The sequence below is a fragment of the Eucalyptus grandis genome, chromosome 2 (genome assembly GCF_016545825.1).
Source record: "Eucalyptus grandis isolate ANBG69807.140 chromosome 2, ASM1654582v1, whole genome shotgun sequence".
Classification (NCBI taxonomy): domain Eukaryota; kingdom Viridiplantae; phylum Streptophyta; class Magnoliopsida; order Myrtales; family Myrtaceae; genus Eucalyptus; species Eucalyptus grandis.
In genome coordinates, this window is record NC_052613.1 from 18,255,817 (window position 1) to 18,279,968 (window position 24,152).

Genomic DNA, 24,152 nt, shown 5'->3' on the forward strand with positions numbered 1-24,152 from the left:
AAAGAGAAAATGGTATCAAGTCATTTGGAATTGTCAAGTTGTTGCTGGGACCTCAAAGATAGAACTGCCGATGAAAATATACAGATTACTGGGTAGGGCAATGAATGGTAACTCATTAAAGAAGGTACCTTTGTTCAGCAGACCCTTCCGAGTCCATACCAGTCACAACTTGAGTTTCACTCATTAAATCACTTAACTATGTAAATAAATTCATTGTAGATCACCACTAATTTTTACAGGTTAATTGGAAACCCAAGGTACTAAGCCTTCAAGGTATTTTACTTCTACCGATCAAAAGATTCATGGATTGGGATTCGGTTATGCAAGATAAATCTACCACCCTTTTGGTACATTTTCTCTTTATTTTAAACATGTCTGAAGCAGTTTAGATCATTTAATCTTAAGCCACTAATATGCGATGGGTGATCAGAGGGCTAAAGGGTGATCAGGGTCAATGACTATGTAATGGGGCACAAGGGTGCGCAAGCAAGAATTTAACACTTAATATTCAAAGCAATAAATAAATTGCTTAGGAAAGTAAAGAACCTCAGCACGTTAAGCAAACTTTATTGTCGTCCAATGCAAAGTATTCTGCAGTATGTTAACTAAGAATTAAAACGACTATGTAATGCATGCATCTAGACAAGATTTCATCATATGATTATACAATGCTAATATTTCTATCTACAAGATGAGGTCATTAAAATCAATCCTAAAAATATGTGACTCTCATATGACGTGCAATGTTGAATGTCATCAATATGAGATATGGATGCCAATATTTTTGAGATTTTCTTTTAAAAGTAAATATGAAATTATTGTTTGGAATATCCCTTATGATGTTTTGAAGATGACAAAATAAATCAAAGGCTACTAAGGTGTTTAATGGTTGAGTAATAGACTATGCAGATGATAGAACATATAAGGATATTGTTCAATATACTTGGAAGAACCATAAGACAGACTCTATGATGAAGCTAAACTTATTCAGATTGTAAGTCGAGACCTTAAATTTAAATATGTTTAAAAGAGAATATGTTCGGACATGTCCAGATTGTAAAGTCTATTTCAAATGAAAGACACTCAAACTTTACTTTCGACATAACACTTTCTCAAAATTTAAACCTAGAACGAGACACAAGTCGTAACGTGACAAGGTTTAGAATGAGACACAAGTTGGGAAAGGTAGTAGATTCAGAACAAAACATGTTCAGAACGAGACAAATTTGACAGAACAAAAAACACAACCCCCAAACATATAACGGCTACTAATCTGGTTTAGATTCTACATCAAGATAGATTTGATTGACTCAATCTAATTTATTGACAATTGGATCCTAAAGACAAGAACTTTCTAAACGAAGAAGCTCTACTTATGGAACCAAGATTCTGTTTGTATGGGCGATCGGGAAATGGACTACTTCTATCCTCAATGGCTAATAAATCTTCTTGATACAGATCTGTCCAATGGGTAGATTGGAAGATGATTCTCTATATCTTATCCAACTAGCTAGTTTGGAAGTGGGATGAGTATTTAAGGAGACTAAGGACCGATGAGCAAGTAAGAGACGAAGCGTAAAATTTATAATTCAAAGTCTAGTGACCTTCGATCATATACCTGTCTCTTATGAGCTTAAACGTTTATGATCTTGTGAGCTTAAAAGTTTGTGATCATGAAAGAAATACCAAAAGAGTGACTTAGTGAAATAGCGTGATCTATCGCTAAGTGTTTGCACTAAAAGTTGTAATCTCAGTTGATTGCATAGTGGAATACAACCAAAAAGCTGTTAGCGTGGGAGAGTGAACGAATGGCTCTGATCTAAGCCGGGCCACTATAAATTTCGTGTGCAGCATTCTCTTTCCTTAACTCTTTATATTTAAGTCTATTATATACTTATATGTTATTTCAAAGTCTGTTCTATCGTATAACAGATTCTAAACATCTACAGAAGTCGGTGGCTCGCTTATCAAACTTTGATCCTTATTCAGACTTTTTCTCAAAACTTATTTTATTATGCATTTATTAGCCAAGATTTATTTTAAATACTTATTCACCTCTAGGTGTTCGTACTAGCACTTTCAACTACCTAATTCCACATGATGAATTTAACCAATAAGAAAATTAAATATCATTTTATGTGATGCATCTAATCTAATGATATGCATATCCTAAAAGTTCTACATGATTAGTGATTAAGTGACAATGAAATCACTATATTATATTAATAATTACTGAGCTAACCTTGATTATTAAATATCACTTCATGATATGTACATAAAATGGGAAAGATTTAATTCTATCCAATCTTTAGTCTCAAAGATTCGATTTCCTAATTTATCCAACCGAAACAAAGAATGGAAATATTTAATTGAGGCTCCAATCTTCGTGCTTAAAGATTCAATTTCACTGATTAAACTTTTATTTACAAATCAAAATATTTAAAATAGGAAACTAAATATTCTAACCCACCTTAATACGCGAGGGATATACGCAATATCTAATTACTAGTTCTAATCGGGCGAGATAGTGATGACATGAGCGGACATGGAAGCTTATCTGGAGCACCGAGAAACCTTCAATGAAAGTGTCAAGCAACAGGGTTCAAGGATGTGATGACGGTGACAAGGGCTGGTGCTCGTTGAGAATCACTCGGATGCATGCGAAGCTGCTCAGAGTCGAGCCACAGACTGGTGCGGGTGTGCTGGTGCTTGCTGAAGCTGAGTTGAGCGATGGTGATGCTGTGCACAGCGGTGGGAAACTTGTAGGAGATGGTTAGATCGAAGCGAAGCTCGGTAAGTTGGGCCGGTGCTTCTGCATTGGTGCAAGTAAGTGGCAAGGGAAACAGTGGTCAGTGGCAAGGCACAGCGACCAAGTGGGGCTTGGCGGCTTTGAAAAAATTCGGGACCTTCGTTAAACGTTCCCTCAATTTTCTCGCTTTTGTATGTGTGCCTCTTAGTTTCTAGCCCCTGTTTTGAATTAGAAGGAAAGAATACTTATATAGGTATAGATCTAGGGCTTTACTTAAGATACCACTTTACTAAATTAAACAAAAGAGATTATGTGATATGTTCAAGATAGAATATTGAGGTATTCTCTTTCTTTTTCCCCCATAATTAAAATTTTCAAAAATAATGCTTTTATTGCATACAAACTTAATTAGATTATTTTTACCCAAAAAAAAACTTAATTAGATTATGCAATTTTTCTTAATTCGCACCTCCCATGTCATCTCATATGCAAATTTTGGCCACTTAGGTTATTCAATAGACTTGGCCGAATTTTTACTTTGTAGACTTGTTCTAATAATTAAATTAAGTTTAAAGCCCCTTACTTGAACCCATTTGCTCCAGTTAAATTATAATGCAATTTATGTGGGTCTAATATTTTTATAAAAATGCTCCTCATTTGCAAATGCAAATTAATAGTGCTTTTTTTTTTTTTTAGGGGATAGTAGTCTCCCAATTTTCCATACATTGAATGGGTCACCAAATTTAGGTGTCAACAGAAGAAACTACGAGGCATTCTTCTACAACCTTAATGACTTTCATTCTTTCCCCCATTGCTTTTACTTTGTAACTCATCTTCAATTGAAAAGCATGTCAGTTTCAATTTGAGAAAATTGTACATACCTCCTTAATCATTTCACCGTGTTGGAAATATTAATTACATATCAACACTATTTGTCGTAATCTGAAAAAAGCGATAACAAAATAAACGGTGATGAGGTACAACTAACTGAATCTCTTTAAGGTAATTAGTTCCTTCCAACAATACTAAACAACTTCACGAATTATGTCTCCCAAGATACAACATGTAGAACATGTTGGTATCAACTTATATGAACATAACTCGGTTGAGCACTTCTCAAAACCGACACACTTAGACAATGACTACCAAAAAAATTAGTAAGTACTTTGAGGCATTTTGTTGTTATTTTGAACTAAGAAGACATGCCTATTTATAGATGAGAGAAACAGCCGTAGAAAATTGAAAGGAAATTAACTCAAAAATCATGTCGGTTATGCTTGTATTAGTTTTTGTTTTTGGTCGGTATGCTTGAATTAGTTGAGTCATTGACACTTAATAACAACAATATTAAATTCAAAAACCATAGTGAAGAGTCATTAAACCGTAATTGCAACAATTAGGGCATAATTTGAAGGAAAATAATGGTTACACGTGAATTGAAGTAACATCTTACTAATGTTGAGCCATTAAAACCTATAATTACAACAATAATTACAACAATCATCCCCATCAAAGACTCTACAGAACTTTGACTCAAAGAAATCCAAAGGTGCATGTGAAAAATTTTGCATCAAGAGGTAACTTCGCTTTGAACCTTCTTTAGTGAAAGTCTATCGGACTTACCTAATCGATCAATGGATTAAGCCTTGAATCACTAGTTGTTGGTATAACGCAAACAATAGACCTCACATAGAGTATCTCTGAATCAATATTGGTTCTCGATTATGTTTATTCTTTCGAGCCTTGAACCTCTTGTGATTCATGCATGCTTTAGAAAATCTAACATTTGAAGATTTTCAAAGATTTTCATAGAGTCGGCCAGCCCCACACAAATAGACGGATTCTTATCAAGGCATGCGACCATACTTTACTAGGATATTGGAATCAAGCTATATGAGTCATTAAACATAGCATACCTAAAGACAATATAGGCACTATTGCATCATAGGAATGTGACACAATGTGCATGCTAGAGTTTCCAAAATGTGTTGTTTTTGAACCTAGTCTATGGGATCTCTAATCACTAGGTTAGGTTTCCTCCTCATAATAAAAACTTTTAACCCCATTCATTTTGATGTGCAGTTTACTTACCCTCCATTAAATCTTTTGTCAATGGATCCCACAATGTTTTCCATTGACTTCTGCAAAGTCCAAGAAATTATTATGTTCAAGTGCAATTGTCTCACAATATTATATCTATGATGACTGTGTCTAGACTTCCATTCTATATCACATTTTGTGCCCTTGTAGTCACTTCTTAATTGTCATAGTGAATGCATATAGAGGCACGGGTTTGGCACAATAGAACATATTCTTAAAATTGCCAAAGCCACTCTACTTCTTCTGTCACAACCGAACCCCATCTCCGGGTTGCAAGCGACAAGGGTTATTTTCCAAGCCCACAATACCAATAATCGGAAGGATGGGAACGTGCTCTTTCATGTTCGCATCTAGTAGAAATTCCATAATTGTCTTCTTATCATCATCTCTCCCTATAATATCTCTCTCTCTCATGTATAAAGGGATGCGTCTAACAAATTGGCTTTTGCCAGGGATTTTAAGTGTGAGAACATTACTTTTCTTTGGATTACTTATATTACCTGAGACAAATACACTTGGTTTATTTGTAGTGTGTGACAACATTACTTTTCTTTGGCTCATGGTGACAACACTGCTCATCACTTGAGACATACACAATTGATATATTTGTATTATTTTGGTCAAATTATCCCCCACTGAGAAACTTTTTGTATCTGTCCTCTGCATGGGTCACAGATGTTATATTAATCTTTTTTCTAGATAATGATTCAAGTTTGGTTGAACCACCAGCTGGACTTCAGTGGTTCTTTGATATGCCCGCGTTTGAGAACACTTGTTTCCTTTGGTGGCCATACATAGTGGAAAGAAGTTTTGCTGGAATTGTAGGTTTTTTCAATTGTTCAAGTATCTTCTATCCCTAATGACTGGAGTTTGGTTCTGGCCAGGGCTAAATTGGGAAAATCTTCTCTTTTGGGCTTGCACTGTTAGGGCTATCCTTTCTCTGATGAACGTGTTTTTCTTTTCATTGAGAAGCTTTGTCAATAAAAGAACTATGTGGTCAGAAGGATTTTTGCACTATATTTGGGAAGAAGACTGAAGAAAATGAGACAAATTTTAGATTTTTGCTCTCTTATCACAAAATTTTGATTTTTTTTTTTTTTTCATTTTCCATTTAAATCCCGTTCCTCTTTTCTTCATTTTTCAAGTATAGCCTTTAGAGTTCATTCCTTTATTTTGTACCATTGACTAGGATGTATTCAGAGTCCTAGAGTGAACAAAGTTGACAGGTTTGCGAAGGGCTTCTAAATTCTTGCAGATGCTCACGGTGGTGGCTTATTGCTCCATGTTTGTGTCCCAAGTCTTTCACATGACATTACTTGCTTGAGTGGTCTCTCAATTTTCCTGTATGATACTAACACCATGCTTGTTGTGAATTGAATTGCGAGACCAATTATAATTCCTGTCCCACCTTCAAATGGTACCTGGATATTTTGCAAAGGAGCAAACTCAGTGTTGCAATCATTTTTTACCAAGTAGTCATGTTCTCAGGACAAACTTGTGCTTTGTGCACTTATTTACGGAATTTATCATTATATTCTTCTTTTTCAGTGTTGTCTGATTTTGTTAACTCTATGGATGTCATTGCAGACCTTTGGGGTTCACTGGTGTCCATATGGGCAATTACCGAGGTTGCCTTCTTTTGAGTAAGAGTTGTTTCGAACTCTAACGTTGGCATCTTATTATTTATTAATTATGTCTCCAATTATCCCAATTATCCCTTAATTCTCAATTTATGACATGGAAGAACATTTGAAGACTTCCACACTTGGTACTGTAAGCAAGAGCTTTTCATGATTATATTTTCTTAAATTGTGGGAAGCTCCTATAAGTAAACCTTGTAAATGCACCAAAATAAAGGGGAAATTTTTATTGTAGTTTTCTTGTTGGTAGCTGAAAAGACCATCTCAGCTACTTACTCAAAGGAAACCATTGAAAAATGGTTGTCAAATGTTTCAAGGTGTTTATATTCATGATCAGTTGGTGCATACATAACTTAATAGTTAATTGTTTTCTTATGTGAGAAGTGGAATGCATTGATCAAAGGGTTGGAACATGAGGCTAGATAAAATTAAACTTAGTGGTGAGGATGCAAATGATAAGGTTATGTAACTGTTGGATGTCATTGACAGATTAGGTGTTGAGAGAAGGGAAAAGAAAGCAAGTAATAAGAAGTTGTTGATAGGCGCCCTTTTTGATCTCTTCTAGTGCATGACTGGTCAATTGTGTTTGGATAGTAAATTTATTCTCTGTGCAAGTTTTACGGGCTTACACATTACCAATAGCGACCGAGTGTTGGCATAATTCCAGTTTAATTGGCGATTGATGAATGGAAGGATGCAAAGTTGACTTCCATGGAGTTAAGTGGCAGATGTCCATACTTAGGGTGTTGTCGACAAGCCCTTGCATCCATGAGGAAGATAGGTCGGTTTGGAGTTTTATTTTCCCCACTTTTCCTTTTTTATTGAACAGAATGAACCTAGTTGAGCTATAAGACTATTTTAAAGAATGTTGAACTGATATAAATGTAAATTCGCTTTTCTGTTTGTCTTATCTATTGGGTATAAATAGGTCGAGCATATCTTAATTTAGTCAGGATCAGTATACTTTGAGTCAAACAGAGAATTCATTTTGTGATGGACTGGACATATCTATGGGTAAAAGGCACCTTGTGAATCAATGAGAATGGGGTGGGCCCGCTCATGCATGTTTGTCTTTGGGGTCCTGTATGAATGAACCATTAACATGACTTAAACTTCATCATTTATTATGATTCTTGTGGGCACATCTCTCTCTCTCTCTCTCTCTCTGTGCAGTAAGAACTTCAGTGTTCTTTGTTGTTACTTCACAGGATTTTCTTTCTGATATTCAATATGATGTTTTTGCAGTGAGGGGGAAATTTCAGCACCTGCATGTAAGATTTTCTTGACATCTTGAGCGTTAGTTTTCTAATTTTAAAGTTATGTAGAGGGTGTATTACTTATCAACACCGAAATACAGATAATGATCTCCGGGTGCATCATGCTATGTTTTCTGAGCAATCCTCTGTGTCATCTGCTGCTCATCCCTGTCCGTACATTGCTTATTTCGGGCCAATTCACCCCTCCACCTCTAGTTCCAATGGGAGCATTCCAGATGGTACAAACTTTAGTAACCCTTGGAATGGCCCATCGTTACCTAGTGAAGTTCCAAATTCTTATGCCTTTCCCGCCATGGATGTTCAATTTCATAGCTGGGACCAATCTCCTTTCTCGACCAGCAGCAGGCGTATTGGTAATGCTGATCAACCTTCAATTCCACCTACTACTGTTCAGCGGTCCTCTAGGACAAACTCTGAATTAACAAGACCCACATCGTTTATGCATCCGTTCCTTGTTGGCCACAGGTATGTATTTGAGAATAATGCCTAGAGTGTACTTCTCCCTTTAAAGCAAAAGTACTTTTAAAATTAGTTAGAGCTGCTATGATTGGGAATTGGGAGACTGCTGGTCTATCCGTCACCAAATAATAGTATTATTCTAGCTTTAGAAGGCTTAGTTTCCTTGGATTGTTGAATAGACAGAATTATAATTACGTTCTCTCAATTGAGGAACTGTTTTCAGGTAGTCCACTTGGTGGGCTGCCAATTATATTTGGCCTTTAATGAGAAATCATCAGGTTAAAGTCAACTAGCCAGTTGTGTGATGGTACCAAATTACCACGCTTAATTGCTTACGCCTTTTCTAAAATGAGAATGTTTCATTTTCTATAGTTCGGGGGCTAGATCTGGGAGCTCAGTACCATCATCGCTGATTCCTCCCTATACGGGCAGCAATGCTCGAGCTAGAAATAGAGGCCAAGCTCTGCCGGCATTCTACCAGCAACAACCTAGTCATTCTCGCACGCCAATTGCTCCTGGGACTCGGCGATCTACAACTCACAGAGGAATGAGTCACATGGGTTCAGTGGCCTCCTCGTCATCTGAACAGAGCAACGGCTTCTATTTTATTCCGGCAAGTTCCTCAGGCACAAACTTTCAAGAACCTGAAAACCCTCTATCCGGTCGTTTTCACGCGTGGGAGAGGGATTATTTGCAATCATTCCAACCGAGCCAGGTTGATAGAGAGTCGACCATCTGGCATTTCCACCAGCCTGCGAGTGGATCAGAACCAGGCATCAGGTCCAACAGTTTCCGCCTAAGGCACGGGTCTGAGAGGACTCCTCACTCATAGACTTAAACGTTATCCCTTTTCCCCCATGAAGCTAAAGCTAAAACTGCAAGTACACTATGAGTCAGAACTGATATGTATGCTTGAACAATACTTCATGCTTGCTGTCTGTGAGTCTTATTCCAATCAGACTCTTAATCTGTGGGGTGGCCAAGAAAAAAACAATCTTTTGGTAAGCGACGTCCATGCAGTGCCGTGGTGGACTGTTTTAAGTTTCTTTAAATACTCTTCTTATTCAAGATCTGCCAAAAAGAAAATGAGATAAAGCTCCGGGAACGCCTGGTGTGGGACCTAGTACCCGGGAATTTCCAGCCTCATCACGGAGTGGAGGAAGGATTTTTAGGTGCAAAGTGGACGGGTGACTCCTCGCCAAAACTATGTCGGGCTGGGCAGGCATAGTTACTAGATCTACCCCAGGGAAAAAAGAAGGCTAGAATACCCACCGGAGAACCGGATTGGCAAGAAATGTGAAGGCCTTGGAAGTGTTGTAGTTCATATGGGATGTTGCTTGATCTATGTTTTGGGGATTTGCGGTTTGCAATGTGTTTGGGAAGTGCCCTTTTGTTTGCAGATCAGGGAAATAAAAATGAACTCATGATCTCAGTTGTGCAGTGATTTCTGCGTCAAACATTTCTAGCAATTCTATTGCTTTCCCTTTTCTCTTCTTGATTGGCCTTGGTGTTCAGTCATGGCATTTGATAATGTGGATGTGATGGAATTAGATGATGGTGCTTTCCTAACAGCTATGGTGCTGTGCTCTACGACCATCAAGATCATTCTCTAACCAGCCAAGAAGACTCAAATGTTCATCATTTGGGTGAACATTTAGAATTGAGAGACCAAAGCAACATAAGATTCAAAGTTCCGGTGAGATCAACTTAAGGTAGGATTAATATTATGAAATTTTTAAATTGATACATTTATGATAAATTTGTTCTAAATTAATTTTTGAACATTAAAAATCTCAAATTAATATATTTGTCGTCAATTTATCTCATTAATTTTTTGATCATCAAAAATCGTTGTTTGATAGACTATTTGTTAGTCTTTGTTGAATTTGATCACCTGTGATGATAAATGGAGGGTTGATAAATGGAGGGTGAAACCTCTAATTGGTACATTTGTCAATTGTTATGTGCCATTCAATTCAACAATTTGATGGTAGAATTTAACGAAGAGTAAATTTTATTATAAATATACAAATTTGAGAAGTTTTGTGATAAAAAAATTAATTTATAGTACATTTATCATGAGAAAATCCTAAATAAATGCATGAATGGGCATCATTTTTTAAATAAGGATTTGAAATCAAACTTATTACAGGCTAGAAGTCCCTCCATCTTCTTAAATAACAACATGAAGTGATTAAATTCGATTTAAAATTTTAAATTTAAAAAGATAGAAATTTCTTCTTCTTTTTTTAAACAATAAAGCAAAAATACATGTAGGTGAGTAGCCGCTGCCCCATTACCGCGGGGGTGGCAGCTAGGGTGGGGCAAAGGCCACCATACCTGTGCAAGACACCCTCACTCGAATTGCGCTCTCCTGTTTTTAGCAATAACCTAGGTTCTGACCATCGTCACTGCTACACTAGCGATAGGGCAGTGGCCACTAGGAGTATGTATGGTCTGAGAGGGCGGTTCTTGACCTACAATTGAGAACAGTGCATGGTCCGGGTGGGTGGTTTTCCGACCTAGAATTGGCATCCGTCCACTAAGAATCAGTTCCGAAAAATTAGAACTCAGAATCGCCCACTAGTTGTAATTATCCACTCAGGAACCAGATCGCTAGTCCAATGTAGTTCCCAAGTGGATCCATAGAATTGGTCTAATCTTCACGCCTTCCCCTTTTCGCCCCCCTCACATTGACTCATTTTGGCTCTTTCGACCATGGTTGCTTTATTCTCCTCAAGTACTAGCGCTACTCGAACACTTGGGGGCTATCGAATCGAGTGCTTGCGACCCTCGCGCCGTCCGTCCTGACCACCACCACCATCTTTGTCACCGCCTCCGTTGTTTCCCGCTCCTCCCTCGAGACCAACAATGAAGAGGACAATGGGAATAATGAGCCATTCTTAGACTTGGAGTTCGCCCTTGTCCTCGAAAATGAGGACAATGGGGGGAGGCCTGAGCATGGGGAGGAGGAAGATGAGAGGTAGAAGCGGGACGAGCCCAATAACGAAGAGGACGATAGTGACAATGAATGTGGAGGTGGCAATGTGGAGAGAGAGTTCAAGTTCGAGGGGGGGAAAGAGAATCAACTCACTATTTCGCCAAGTTCGGATTAGGACTCGAAGGGAGATGAGTATATCTGGAGGTGAATTAAAGAGGAAAAGAGAGCTCAGGGAGATTTTGAACTAAGAGAGACGAGATGGAGTAGGAGAGTAGTGAATTGAGACAAGATGGTAATTGAATCCCTAAATTTTAAATTTGCTAATTTCGAATTTTTTAAAATATTAAAAATTAATATATTATTATAATATAACCGGTTCTGTCCGAGTGGGTGGGTGAGTAGATCCGCCCATGGAACCACCAATAGGAGCGGCCACTAAGGGTGTGCTAAAAGAAACACAAGTAGGAGTAGCTACTAGGAGTGTGCAAAAGAATCGGGACCCATCCGAACTGCCTAGAATTAGATCGAAACCGCTCGGAACTAATAGTTCTTAAGGGAACCGGTCCGATTCCCAATTCCAATTAATAGGAACTGGTGGACTAGGGAAACACTATTAATTTATGTCCTTATTTGAACTAAGGTTCTTTTAAGATCTTTATTTAAAAAAATGATAACATTTTAAGCCTTTTATTTGTTGATAGTAACCTATAGCTTCCTCATGCCTTTTCTGCGTCACCGAGCAATTAGCTTTTGCATCAAGTCATACAAAGCCATAGAAGTCGACCCTCCAGACTGTGCATGATGACCATTATATTTCCTTATTTTCTATTTCTAAAAATAAGTTTAGAACATAAATCTATTTAGTAACGTAATTTCATTTTATTTATTTATTTTCAAGATAAGTTTTTAGGCCAAAATTTTTTTTAAATAAAAATAAGAAATTAAACTTCTCCATTTCTAGAACAAAATAGAAATCGTAACTCTTTATCATCACTCGCCTTAACCGCCCGCAACCATTAATTGATGTACAATTTCTACATCAAACGCTTTCAATTCTCACGAAATAGCACAGCACGAGGAAATGGAAAAAAGACATTCAAGAAAATCTATCAAACTAATTTCTATTCCTAAAAAAATATTATGTCATTATTAATCTTTTATCTCTGCTTAGAAACTCATCTAACGAATAGGAACAAAGAAAATCCATTTTTAATAAAAATTATCCCCAAGAATAAGATCGTTCTTAACTTAATTTTCTAAAGATTGGACCCCAGAGTCACAACCAAGGCAAAAGGGGTCCCCAGCCATGTAACTTAGAAATCAAGATGCGCTCTTATCTCGGCAAAAATGACTTAATCCAGGCGGGAACATGGTATACTTTTCCAACAAAGGCTCGACCATCAAACAGCCAAATAACTTTAGACCAAAAAAAAAAAAAAAAAAAGGCCAAATAACTAGCTAATGCCTGGTCAACGATAGTCATACCAATATTTGTACTCAGCGGAATCGCATGCATGTGCCCCAGAAACACGTTGCCAAACCAAATCTCAATCTAATCTCAGAAGAGAATGCTTAAAGGTTGTAACATGACAAAATAGTACATGATTTATATATGGGTACCGGACCGTCTAATGATGTCACTGACTCCTAAAGATAATACTGGGTACGATGAAGTCTGTCCGCAACAACTAAGAGTGACTACGTATGAAAGCAATACATAATTTGCCCAATGATACCCCGGATCTGAAAGCATATGAATTTGTCACCAATCGGACAAAGTGAAATGTATTCAACCAGCTGATGTTTCCAGGATCTTGGCCTTCAACCAAAAGATGTTTCAACTTTCTTCCATCCCAAGTCCCAAGAGACTGGAATAGTCAGAAAGCCATTCTCAATAGTATTCCCTAGAGTCCACTGAACGGCTTCTAGATCGAACCTGACAAAATAAGACCACAATCAGATGCAACATAGAACTACTTACATTGCATAAATGCATTATCAACTGCGCACTTGGAAGAAAAGGAAAAGGGGGCCGGGGAGAGAGAGTACCGAAGGTGAGCGAGATTCAGATAAGCTTCTTCTCGAGCTTCGACTAGTATGTTTTCCGCGAGAAGCCTGTACAAATATGAAAAGATAGCGGAGGATAGTGTCAACGCAGCATATGCGGAAGCATCTTGACTCAGATTTCAGTTTTCAGTTTCCTTCAACACAAAGCTTCTCAGCAGGGAATAAAAATGAACCGACTAAACTTTCACTTACAGGTGACAGTGGAGTTCTGGATCTTGAACGAGATCTGCAAAAGTGTCAAGATGTTAATACCATAGTAAACCACTTAAAACACTTTGAGACCTTTGAGTATGATCAGGCTCAGCATCCAGCTGCCTCACGTCACAGTTGACCATAGTCAAATTTCCAAAAAGAACCCAAAGCATTATCCTCTTCCAGCCAGAGAAGAATATATTGCCTTTCACTGTCACTTACACTACAATCAACCTAAATTTCTGAGTCATTGACGGAGGGTCGAGCCCGGTTTCTGGACGTGAACATGCATTGCTGATCCGTAATACCAGCTGCATCGCATTAGAATCTATCTTGAAATCATCACATCCATGCATAATGACAACTCAGAGAACACCCAGTGCCAGATGGCATACAATGTCTTACGATTAATTCAACATTGGTGTAGTTCCAGTTCTGTAGCCACTCATTCCAAAACAGGATTTTTACCTCAACAACTTACAGAGTAGCACCACATCCCATGAAGGTCCTTATGAGGGATCCCCAGGATGCCAGAAGATTCCTGATCTAGCAAGCAAACATGTCAAGTCTCATAAACAAGACAAAAGGCATGACAAGGGATAGCACAGTAGTTTCCTATCTTCAGAGTCCAAATGGGGGAAAGAAGTCGCAACAAGGAAAGAGGGCAAACAGTAGAATATTTTTGAGTGGAATTTTTGGCGACGGCAAGCTAAGATTTAAGATAACTGTGGACTGAATGCTTAAAAGTTAAGGATGAATCAAATTGTCCGCAAGTGCAATATAACCTTGGTGGTAAAGTTCAGAGCTGAGTGATATGAAGACACAAAGGAAGCTGCATGAGAGAAGTAGGAAGAAAGCAAACTTACTATAACTTGAATGAAAGCCCAAATCCAGCTCAAAGAGTACCACAACTCACTGAACTGAGAGCCCAAAACCAGCTCACAAATTTACCAAATTAATACATGGCCAAGAAAAGCCAAACCCAGAATGCAGTTTACCAGACCAAGCACCAAATCAGCTGGGATGTTTTTCTTTATAAGAATGATCCTTTTCATATTTAGTTGGACCAAACTAAGCTTTCTAAACAAGTAGGTCTGCCTGGATGCTCTCAAACCGCAATATTATTGGAAGAAAACTCTGATCCATGAACCACCTGCCGAAAAGAACTCAAAAGGCAATGAACAAGACTGACTTCCCCATCAAGTCAATCTTTCTGTCCCTCTATTCCATAGTTCAAAATCTTTTTGGTAAGCGAAAAGTGTAGGCTGACGAATAAGGAAACCAGGGATGTGACATTGTGCAGCTCAGATGTGCCGATGGATACTTTTGGTTAAAAAAACCAAATTTAGAGAGGCAATCTAGAATCGTCATAGTTTGAAGATTACACCTCAGGAATAAAATTTTTAAACATACACCATGCTGGAAATATTCAAAAAAGCTTGAGATTACTATTACAAATAAAAATTGGAAAGAGACCAAGCCCAGGAAACAGAAAGAAGCTAGGACAATGTGCTAACTGCTTCAACTGCATATGCCACAACTTCATGAAGTGCTCAAAGTTAACTATGGAATTACACAATGGTCATGTAACTTTTTATGGGTAGTGCTCACATACATGACATTTACTAGCATAGCAACAGAGCTATATTTGTTTCATGCAACCACACGGAGTTTGCACGTGCACAAATGAGAGTAGTTACCGGATCAAAAATTATACATGTAGGCAAGAATGCTAAGCATTACTTATAGAACCCTAATCCCAATTCACATTGTCAACTGGCTGGGCAAAACATGAAAAGGTAAATAAGTGCACCCCAAAAAAAGCAAAAATCCTTGTAAAATCATGACCATCCAAAAGTATCCAATTATAGTCTTCAAGGCAATCAAAGAGTATGTGAAAGCTATTAATTTCATCGAATTCCAGCCATACATGCACTCATTCTATCAAAGGAATCTGAAAATTGGAGTAAACTGAAATTGAACATTATGAAAGTCACTTACCTTGAGTAAGAGTGAGCATAAGACCCTGAGCGGGATCTAGAAGAAACGGACCTTGCTGGAGATACTGATGGAGACCGTCTTGAGTATTTTTTCCTAGGAGACCTGCTGCAGAAGCAAACTGATTCGACTCAGTCACAGTACATCATCATATTTCTTCAGTAATTGTCAGCTTTGCCAACATAAATGAGACAAACCTCCTGCTTCTGTCACTGTAGCTACGGCTGTAGCTAGGGCTGCGACTCCTTGAATAGCGGGGGCTACGACTGGGACTCCTAGAATAACTCCTCCTTGAATCATACTCTCTTACCTGCACAAATACAACAAAGAGAGGAGAACCATTTAAACATATAAGCAGCACACGAAGGAAGTAAATTGGAATGTCACCCCGGAAAAAGGCAAGGTTCACTCTACCCGTATATAAGCCCGACTGAAGGCATTCCTGAATAAAGTGTCATCGAGTTTCTTGATCTACAGAAGTATTAAAAACAACATATGATGTGAATTGTTTGAAGGAACTCTTCAAGGTAAAACAACACGAGATGGAATATGTATTAGACAACTCACGGCATATTTCATGTCATCATAGCTTGTGTAATCGACAATTCCAGTAACACCTGAAAAATTTAGATCACATGATATTAGTGAATGTCGATGATGAAAAGAACAAAGACATATACAGAGTTTTTTGCTGCATACCATCACGCTCACGGAATACTTCAGAAAAACAGACATCTCCTGCCCGACGCATGTGATCCTACTCATTGGACATATTCTCGGTATAAGTAAAATTACCAAATGCAACCAATAAGCTAAATAGAAAACATACGACATGAAGTCTTACCTTCAGGTCCTGCCATGATGCTGAAGAAGGCAATCCAGTGACCAAAACTGCAATATAGATTAGAGTTTTTTAGTTTCAATCTGCCAGGATGCATTTTAACAAGGCACCATATGAAGAAGCTACAAACCACGATAGTCAGAGTGCCTGCCAACTCCTCCACGGCTACTTCCGCTGCCATATCGGTCCACAGATGAAGAATATCCTCGCCCACCATGTGCCAGCTCAACCTGCAAGATGCAAATAAATGATAGTTTGCTTCTTTTCTGCCCATGCAGAGTAATCTATGCATGACGTAAGACAGAGAATGTTCTACAGAAAAATAAATGAAAAATGTAGAATGCCAAGTCAGGAGACTCACTCGCAGACGGTACCCATCAAACTTATATCCATCACGACCACGAATTGCATCTTCAGCATCACGAGGGTCTTCAAACTGTATTAGCATAAAAATTTATCCCAAATAACAGGAGAAAGATGAGATGTATTAGAACTTATGCAAATATTCTCAAAAGCAACAAAAGATCATGCCACTGACATTGGACTTCAATCCTCACCTCAACAAAAGCATAACCTGGTGGTCTGGGAGGGATCTTTAAATCAACGTCAACAATGGGCCCATACTGTAAGGAGATTGTCAATCATAAGTGAATAATAGAAATCAAAATTATCAGAACAGAGCTCAAGAGACAACCATAAACTGAATCCATCGATAGGATGGTCACAAGGTAGTACATTTAAAGGTTACTAAGGAATGAAAATATCAAATTAGAGTATTGGCATCACATTTTGTCGATTGTCCCTGACGAAATATTCAAAGGAGCACTTCAAAAATAATGAGAAGAAGTCTCAAATCTCCATAGACGACAACATGGTCATAAAAGTCTCTGCAACCATTTACACAGTGAAATCCATTTTATTTGCCAGGTTTTCAAAGCAAGTGTTCGGCACATGATAATGAATCGTGTAGTACATTTAAAGGTTACTAAGGAATGAAAATATCAAATTAGAGTATTGGCATCACATTTTGTCGATTGTCCCTGACGAAATATTCAAAGGAGCACTTCAAAAATAATGAGAAGAAGTCTCAAATCTCCATAGACGACAACATGGTCATAAAAGTCTCTGCAACCATCTACACAGTGAAATCCATTTTATTTGCCAGGTTTTCAAAGCAAGTGTTCGGCACATGATAATGAATCGTGTAGCAGAAACATAAACATACATAAAGTTTGCGCCGCCGCCCCCCCCCCGGGGGGGAAGAACTTTACGAGTAGGTGATTTCCAGTTGAAAAGCCTGGATAAATATTTTGAAAAGTTCTGAGACACATTTCCTTCCTTCAATCAATTCTAATAAAAGCTACTTCTGTATGTTTTGTAAATTTTTAGATTACAAATAATTTTGCCTGCTTTCAAGTGCTAAAGCCAAATGTTCAACAAGTATAGAACTTAGACCTAAAAAGGAAAAAAACAAGTATAGAACAAGAGAGTGTGCCGAATAAAACTCTTTTCCTGATTGAACACATAGAAACTCCCAACCTCCATATAGGTTTAGCACTTCCAAAGCATAGATACATAGGTTGGATGTTGTATCAAGTGATATTTCCTAACTATGTGTCCATTTCTCTAGTCTCCAATAAAAAGCACCTCCAGCTCATTAATCTTGATCATATTAATGTACTTTTCAACCTTATATTCAATGATCTAAGCAATGTGCATTTGACCTTTGTAAATAAACCAAAAAAAAGGAAAAGTTCAACACGGCCAATGCACATATTATGCATACCCACAAGTAATATCATCAATTTTCAGACAACATGCGTAGAAAGATTAAATAAATAAAAATCCATGCTTCACAGAATCTTGAGAAAAGGGAGCAGCACAGCCACCTTATAGAACAAGTCCTCAACTTCCCTCATCCGGACGTCCCCGGGCAGATTCCCAACATAGATTGTGCAGCTAGAACGGCGGCTCATTTTCGCTTTTCCTGAAAAGATGAAAATTTTACCATATCAAGAAACACACAAATCTTCTACCGGGCACCTCATATCCTCAAATCAAACGCCAGATATCAGCGTCCACGAGTCCCATCTCATTCCTAACAAATCTCATAAACCGACAAATACCACACGCGTCTACCCTCCAAAAAGTATAATGCACAAATAATATTCCTTAATAAAAAATTACATACATACATATATATATATATATATATATATATATATATATACATATATATATATATATGGACGCCACGGAGACTCTTAAAGCTTACCGGAAGCAACACTAAAATCACCTGAAATACAGTCATCTACTGCTCACCGCAAATTGAGAAAACGAACCAATCAATAAAAAAATATAAAAAATAAATAAATAAAAAGTACAAACTACACAGGTCGATCATATCCAAAAAACGCGACGCAGCACCGAATCAGACTCACGAGCCGTCGGAAATCAACGCGGCGAACAGCTCCGACCGCCGGGCAGCGCCGCCGGCAGATGCTGAAACAGAGAACTCCGAAAACCTCGACGCCAGCAGGCGAATCGGAGCCGACGGATCACCTCTCTACCTAGTCGACGATCGCGAATCCGAGCGGCGACGGAAGCCGATCGGAACCGAGCGGATTTCGCGGACCGGCAAAGCGCGAGGAAGGTTCGCGAGGGCGAGAGGGTTTACCTGCACGAGGAGCTCGCGGAGCTTGACAAACTAACGTTGATCGATGGATGCTTCGAGAAGAGAGGGCGATGGAGAAGGAGGAGGAGAGGAAGTGACGTGATATAACGGGAGTTTCTGGTGCGGGCGCTCGCTCTCTCCCGGCCGTTGGATCGTGTGGCGAGAGATTACACGCGGTGCCGTCTCAGTGTCTTTGATTTGTCTTTTTCTTTTTTTTTCCTTTTTTTCTTTTTTGGGGTGGAGATGGTTTCTGCCGGCATTACTGGGGCCCGCCAAAGCCCAAATCCATTTTTGGGCCCGGCCCAAATCCCGCCTCAAGAGATAGCAATGTAGAGGAGAGGCCCATGAAAATACTTGCGTGGGCCCGGCCCATGATGAATTTGGTGGCGGTGGATAACCCGCCGCCCTGGCATCGGATCCAAGTGGGAATATCGTTGCAAAGATGGTGGCCCGACCTCGCAATAAATGCTCGCGATTCACGTGCCTTTCAAGACAGAGAGAAATGAGGGCCAACTAGATATGTTGTGGTGCAAAAGGAGTGGGGCGAGGATGGATCTAGTCACGGTCGCCTTCGAAGTCGCCCCTATCTTCCAGCGCAACCCTTCTTTTATTCATAAAATCAGTGCTTAAATTGTAGAATTAATACAGCATGGATCTTGATGATACTTCTTTATTACTATGTGACCAATCAGTTTTACTTGCATACTAGAAAAATTAGAAGTTAGATGCCATACCTGCGTGTATTTTTTTTTTTTTAATCCAATTCTATTCAAAATATCTCATTGGAACTTTTCCTTTCTTAATGGGATTGCTTATAAAAGTTGCATAACTAAATTTGTTAATGCGCACGTAGTAAAGGAGCTAATAAAGGGAGATGAAAAGGGGTTTTGCAAGCCTTGGATTTTGTGTAATATAGCATTGTAAATTCACAAAAGAATAAAGTAATTCCAATAACTTCATGGAATACTTGAAGTAGCCCTTGATATAGTAGTAAAAGCAAGACTTGTAGATAGAGATGTCAAAATGGGTCTTAGATACATATATGACCTATTTAAGTCGTAAATGAGTTATATATGGATCACTTATTTTTTTAAGAAATTAGTTAAATGAGTTTGAAAATTGAAAGCTCAAAATAAATGGATTTTAAATGGATTAGACTTAGAACCCATCTCCAACCCAAGCTCCACACTCCCTCTTTCCCCTTTTCACTTTATAAAATTACTTTCTTTCTTTTTTATAAAAATTGAAATTATAATTATTTTTATATTTCTTTTTTTTTTCCTTCTTTCTCTTTCTTTAGCCGGTGGTTGGCACGGCAACGACCAACAATCAGCTAGGTGAGGCTTGAGCCTCACTAATCTAGCGAGCCTCGGGCTCTCCAGCATCAAGCAAACTCAAGCTCACTGGATTTAGCGAGGCGAAGGCCTCACCGACATTTGGCAAGACTCAAGCTCGCTCAATGCTAGTGAGCCTCACTTGAGGTCGATGAGCTTGAGCCTCGTCGGCATTGGGCAATCTTGAGCTTGCTTATGGCTAGTCGTTGGTTGTCATCATAGCCGGTGGTCGGCCAAAGAAGAAGAAAAAGAAAATGGAAAAAAAATTAAAAAATAAACTAAAATAAAATTTTGACTTAAAAATAATAAAAAAAAATTGACTTTTAAAAAAATCATAAAAATTTTCCATTAAATTTGTATTGCATGAAAGCATTTTAGCAATACCATTAAAAAAAAGAAATAAATTATCTTAGGTTTAGTTAAATAGGTCGAGTTTGGATTTGATGTCAGTTGGTTTGGTATGGGTTAAAAAAATTACACTATAGTAAATGAATCATAAATTGGTTAAATGGGTCGATTTAAGTCAGACTATTTATGATTCGACCTAAATCCAGCCCGATCTGCCTATTTGACAAGTCTACCTGCAAATGGATCGACTTGCCAAATTTATGCTGAAATAGGATCAACACAAAGAAAAGTGCTTGTTATTCGTAGGCTATTAGGAGCATCCTGAGAAAGTCTGATTCAAAATATAGGACAGCTGGAGAAGATAAGAAGATATGGGCGGTTGCTGAACTTTCTAGGTTGGTAATACAGGACCCCCAGTTCCTATCCTTTTCCTAGTCATCTCACGTTAACTTCTACATTAACAAGGCTTAGCTTGATTGGAAATTGCGAAAAAAGCAAGTAGAGTTGCCACGGGTAAGATGACAAGGTAACCAAGCCGAAAGCAATGGAGGACCAATTCTAATTCGACCAATTCTAATTTTTTACTCATGGGATTTTGTTAAGATAAAGTTGGTCGGAGGAGATTGTGACCATTGGTACACGTTACCGTTTCGACAGGACATTGATAGAAAGCTTAGCAGACACGAGGATCTTGTCGATTCCAGAGGCACATGTGAGAATGTGACTACCCTAGCTACAATTACATAGGGGGTGTCAGTACAGTAGATAAGCATCTAGTGACCTTTGTTTTTAGTACAATGAAGCCCCTCGGTGGTTTAAATAATCCTTTTGGATAATGTCTTTCTTCATGACCAGGGGCACGTGCACAGGCTCGGCATCTTGGAGGGACATGCAGCAACCTGCGAGCTCTAATAACATATTAAGTCCAGGTCTTTGACCTGTCTATATAACCATAACGCAATGCAACTTATATACAGTTGACGTGATTTGAACCAGTAACCTGTCGATTCTAAACTATAAATCCTTAACACCGGTGGTAATGCCGAGTATGCAGTGGTAAGGGTAGTTTTCCCCTAAAATTTGGGGATAGTACCAAAATTTATCCCCGCTTTTTACCCAATTACCACTTGTCATCTATCTTTTCTCAAAATGACAAGTTTACACCATTCACTTAATGCAGTTAGCTTTGGTTTGTAGAGTCATAAAATTTACCAAATTGAGATTATATTTTTCCAAACATGTCATTGCACCATTTAGTTGGCGGTGTAATTCTTACCAAAATGAGCAGTCCTACTTAAACACATGTTCACCACTTTAAAACAATTCATTAGTACCATTTTAGGGAACAATGAAGCTAGCAAAAATCAATATGCTCATAACATTAAAAGCAATTTGATAGTATTAAATTTCACGGTCGTAATCTATTTATAAATGAATATGTTATTGCGTATTCGAGTCACCGCACTAGAGGTTTCTTTTAGCTTTGCTAATCCTAGCAACACACGGATCAACTACACCAATTTTGAGTTCCTTGACTAGATCTGTGTAGGAATCAAAGATGACTTGATCGAAACTCTTCCTTGCACTCTTCTTTTATTGCATTTAAATGCCCATGATTTCACACCATAAAATATCAAGAAACTAATAAACCATATGCTAAATGGACCGACAATGTGATGTGTACGTGACGAATTACTATCCATAGTAGAAGAAAGCAAGAGGAGTTTTTTTAGCAATAAGGTCCATTTTGAGAATTAAAAAAACTAAATTTACCTTTTTTCGTCTTAGTTGAAATGGGCCACGTAAGTATATAATTTGTCATATCTCAAGTGGGATGCTATTGGGACCACGAATGCCAACTGGAGTGGTAACTGACCAAAAAAAAATAAATTAAAATTGGAGTGGTAGGCCCATCTTAATTTAATTTCCTGCCACGTGGAACTGGAGATAATTGATTAGGTTAATTGGATAGTGAGTTCAAATTAATTTTTCTTTTCGTTTCCGCTCAATTGAGTGATTATTTTTAACTTCGTGGTGCACATAATTGGGAGAGACTATTTCAATAAATAGTAGGAAGGCCAGGAGAGACAATGGCACGTACTTGATCTGGGGACTGATCACAATGACATAGCACAGATAAATTATGGTGAAGATTTTACTAGAACAGTGCATTCACAAGTAGCGATGGTCTATTACACAGACCCAATGAGATAAAGAAAGATATTAAACAAGATACAAACAATAAAATGGGAAAAAACCATGAAAATCCTTAAATTATTCTCCATGTGATACATTTACTTTGAATTTTTTTGTAACATAAAAAATCACCAAACTATATCCACTATGACATGTTAATTTTAAATAATTTATTGTGACATAAAAACTCCAAACTTGTAATTATGCATACGTTTACTCTCCGTTAAGGTTTGGTTAGATGATTTTTCAGTGAAAATAACGTAGTTTTTATTAAAAGCAATTTTGTGTAATATAACAAGGTACATTTACAAAAGGATTAATACTTTAAAAAATCCTAAATTGGTACTTGTGTAATAAATTCACCAAAAACTAATTTGTTTGACCTCCAAAAACTCCAAACCGGTGCATTTGTAATAAATATACTATCCATTAAATTGGATTAACACCACAAGAATCACAAAAAAAATGTACAATTGTGACAAACAAATAGTAAAATCCCAAAGTAGTACATCAGTTAACTGTTACGTGCCATTTAACTTGATAATTTGATTGTAAAATTTAATAGAAACTAATAAAGAGTAAATTTATTATAAATGTACCATTTTAGGGTAAATTTATCAATTATGTAGCAGTTTGGGGTTTTTTATGATAAAAAAATTAGTTTAGGGTAAATTTGTCACATGTATATTAGTTTGAGATTTTTTAAAATACTAACCCTTTACAAAAAGAATAAAGTACATCCAAGGAGGTCAATGAAAACTTAAAGTAACTCTTAATATAGTAGTAAAAGCAAGACCTACAGGCGGATTGACTTGCCAAATTTTTGCCAAAACAAGATCAACACAAAGAAAAGCACTTGCTATATTGTAGGTTGTTAAGAGCATCCCAAGAAAGCCTGGTTCAAAATTAGAGGTGTTAAATGGGTGGGTCGGGTCATTAATGGTCCGACCCAAATTGACCCATTAACTCATTTATGCTTAATGTAAATTTTCCAACTCATACTTGACCCAACTTATACTCGACCAATTTAACTAAATTTAAAAAAACTTATTTCTTATATATACGTTTAAAAATAATGATATTACTAAAATAGTTTTATACAACATAAATTTAATGGACAATTTTTATAATTTTTAAAATAATTATTTTAAAAAATCAAATTTTAATTATTATTTTTTATTTTTTAAATTAATTTTTATTTTTATTTTTAAATATAATTTCTAATTTTTAATTTTCTTTTTCTTTTTTGTTCTTCTTCCTCTTTGGCCGGCCATTGGCCACGACGATGGCCAGCCACGGGTGAGTCTCGAGCTCGCCGGCATCGGGCGAGGCCTTC

The 24,152-nt window shown here is 37.6% G+C and overlaps 2 protein-coding genes across 11 annotated transcripts; one reads left to right on the forward strand and one right to left on the reverse strand.

Annotated features, from left to right (window-relative positions):
• Positions 1 to 5,297: 5,297 nt before the first annotated feature.
• Positions 5,298 to 9,712, forward strand: LOC104432283 (E3 ubiquitin-protein ligase RFI2). 2 transcript variants are annotated; one of them, XM_010044750.3, is made up of 4 exons: positions 5,298 to 6,492; positions 7,735 to 7,760; positions 7,847 to 8,231; positions 8,598 to 9,712. In XM_010044750.3, exons 1-4 carry the CDS (start codon positions 6,425 to 6,427, stop codon positions 9,055 to 9,057), a joined length of 939 nt encoding a protein of 312 aa, XP_010043052.2. In that variant the 5' UTR covers positions 5,298 to 6,424; the 3' UTR covers positions 9,058 to 9,712. The 2 variants fall into 2 exon arrangements, with proteins under 2 accessions (XP_010043052.2, XP_039162317.1); XM_039306383.1 differs by lacking the exon at positions 5,298 to 6,492 and adding an exon at positions 6,508 to 7,270.
• A 2,986-nt stretch (positions 9,713 to 12,698) lies between these two features.
• LOC104432282 (serine/arginine-rich splicing factor SR30) lies at positions 12,699 to 19,093 on the reverse strand. Of its 9 annotated transcripts, XR_005548014.1 has the most exons (15): positions 18,942 to 19,070; positions 18,154 to 18,251; positions 16,822 to 16,887; positions 16,626 to 16,700; positions 16,395 to 16,494; positions 16,268 to 16,314; positions 16,123 to 16,180; positions 15,991 to 16,040; positions 15,838 to 15,894; positions 15,621 to 15,733; positions 15,427 to 15,531; positions 13,894 to 13,966; positions 13,426 to 13,459; positions 13,216 to 13,281; positions 13,082 to 13,102 (listed from the first exon to the last, which is right to left on the reverse strand). XR_005548014.1 is itself a non-coding variant. In XM_010044746.2 (14 exons), the coding sequence occupies exons 2-14, from the start codon at positions 18,238 to 18,240 to the stop codon at positions 13,058 to 13,060; spliced, it is 903 nt and encodes a 300-aa protein (XP_010043048.2). In that variant the 5' UTR covers positions 18,241 to 18,251; positions 18,942 to 19,093; the 3' UTR covers positions 12,699 to 13,057. The 9 variants fall into 9 exon arrangements, 3 of the variants coding, with proteins under 3 accessions (XP_010043048.2, XP_039161807.1, XP_010043049.2); XM_010044746.2 differs by lacking the exon at positions 13,894 to 13,966 and having other exon boundaries at positions 12,699 to 13,102; positions 18,942 to 19,093; XM_039305873.1 differs by lacking the exon at positions 13,894 to 13,966 and having other exon boundaries at positions 12,699 to 13,102; positions 15,427 to 15,528.
• Between the last annotated feature and the right edge of the window lie 5,059 nt (positions 19,094 to 24,152).

Bases quoted from the DNA above. Each gene is read 5' to 3' on its own strand.
- LOC104432283 (XM_039306383.1), top strand. From the start codon at position 7,176: ATGGAAGGATGCAAAGTTGACTTCCATGGAGTTAAGTGGCAGATGTCC. The intron at 7,271-7,734 runs GTCGGTTTGGAG...ATGTTTTTGCAG, and splicing joins TGCATCCATGAGGAAGATAG to TGAGGGGGAAATTTCAGCAC. The intron at 7,761-7,846 runs GTAAGATTTTCT...ACCGAAATACAG, and splicing joins GGAAATTTCAGCACCTGCAT to ATAATGATCTCCGGGTGCAT.
- LOC104432282 (XM_010044746.2), bottom strand. From the start codon at position 18,240: ATGAGCCGCCGTTCTAGCTGCACAATCTATGTTGGGAATCTGCCCGGG. The intron at 16,181-16,267 runs GTAAGACTTCAT...TCCAATGAGTAG, and splicing joins CATCATGGCAGGACCTGAAG to GATCACATGCGTCGGGCAGG. The intron at 13,282-13,425 runs GTAAGTGAAAGT...ATATTTGTACAG, and splicing joins CCAGAACTCCACTGTCACCT to GCTTCTCGCGGAAAACATAC.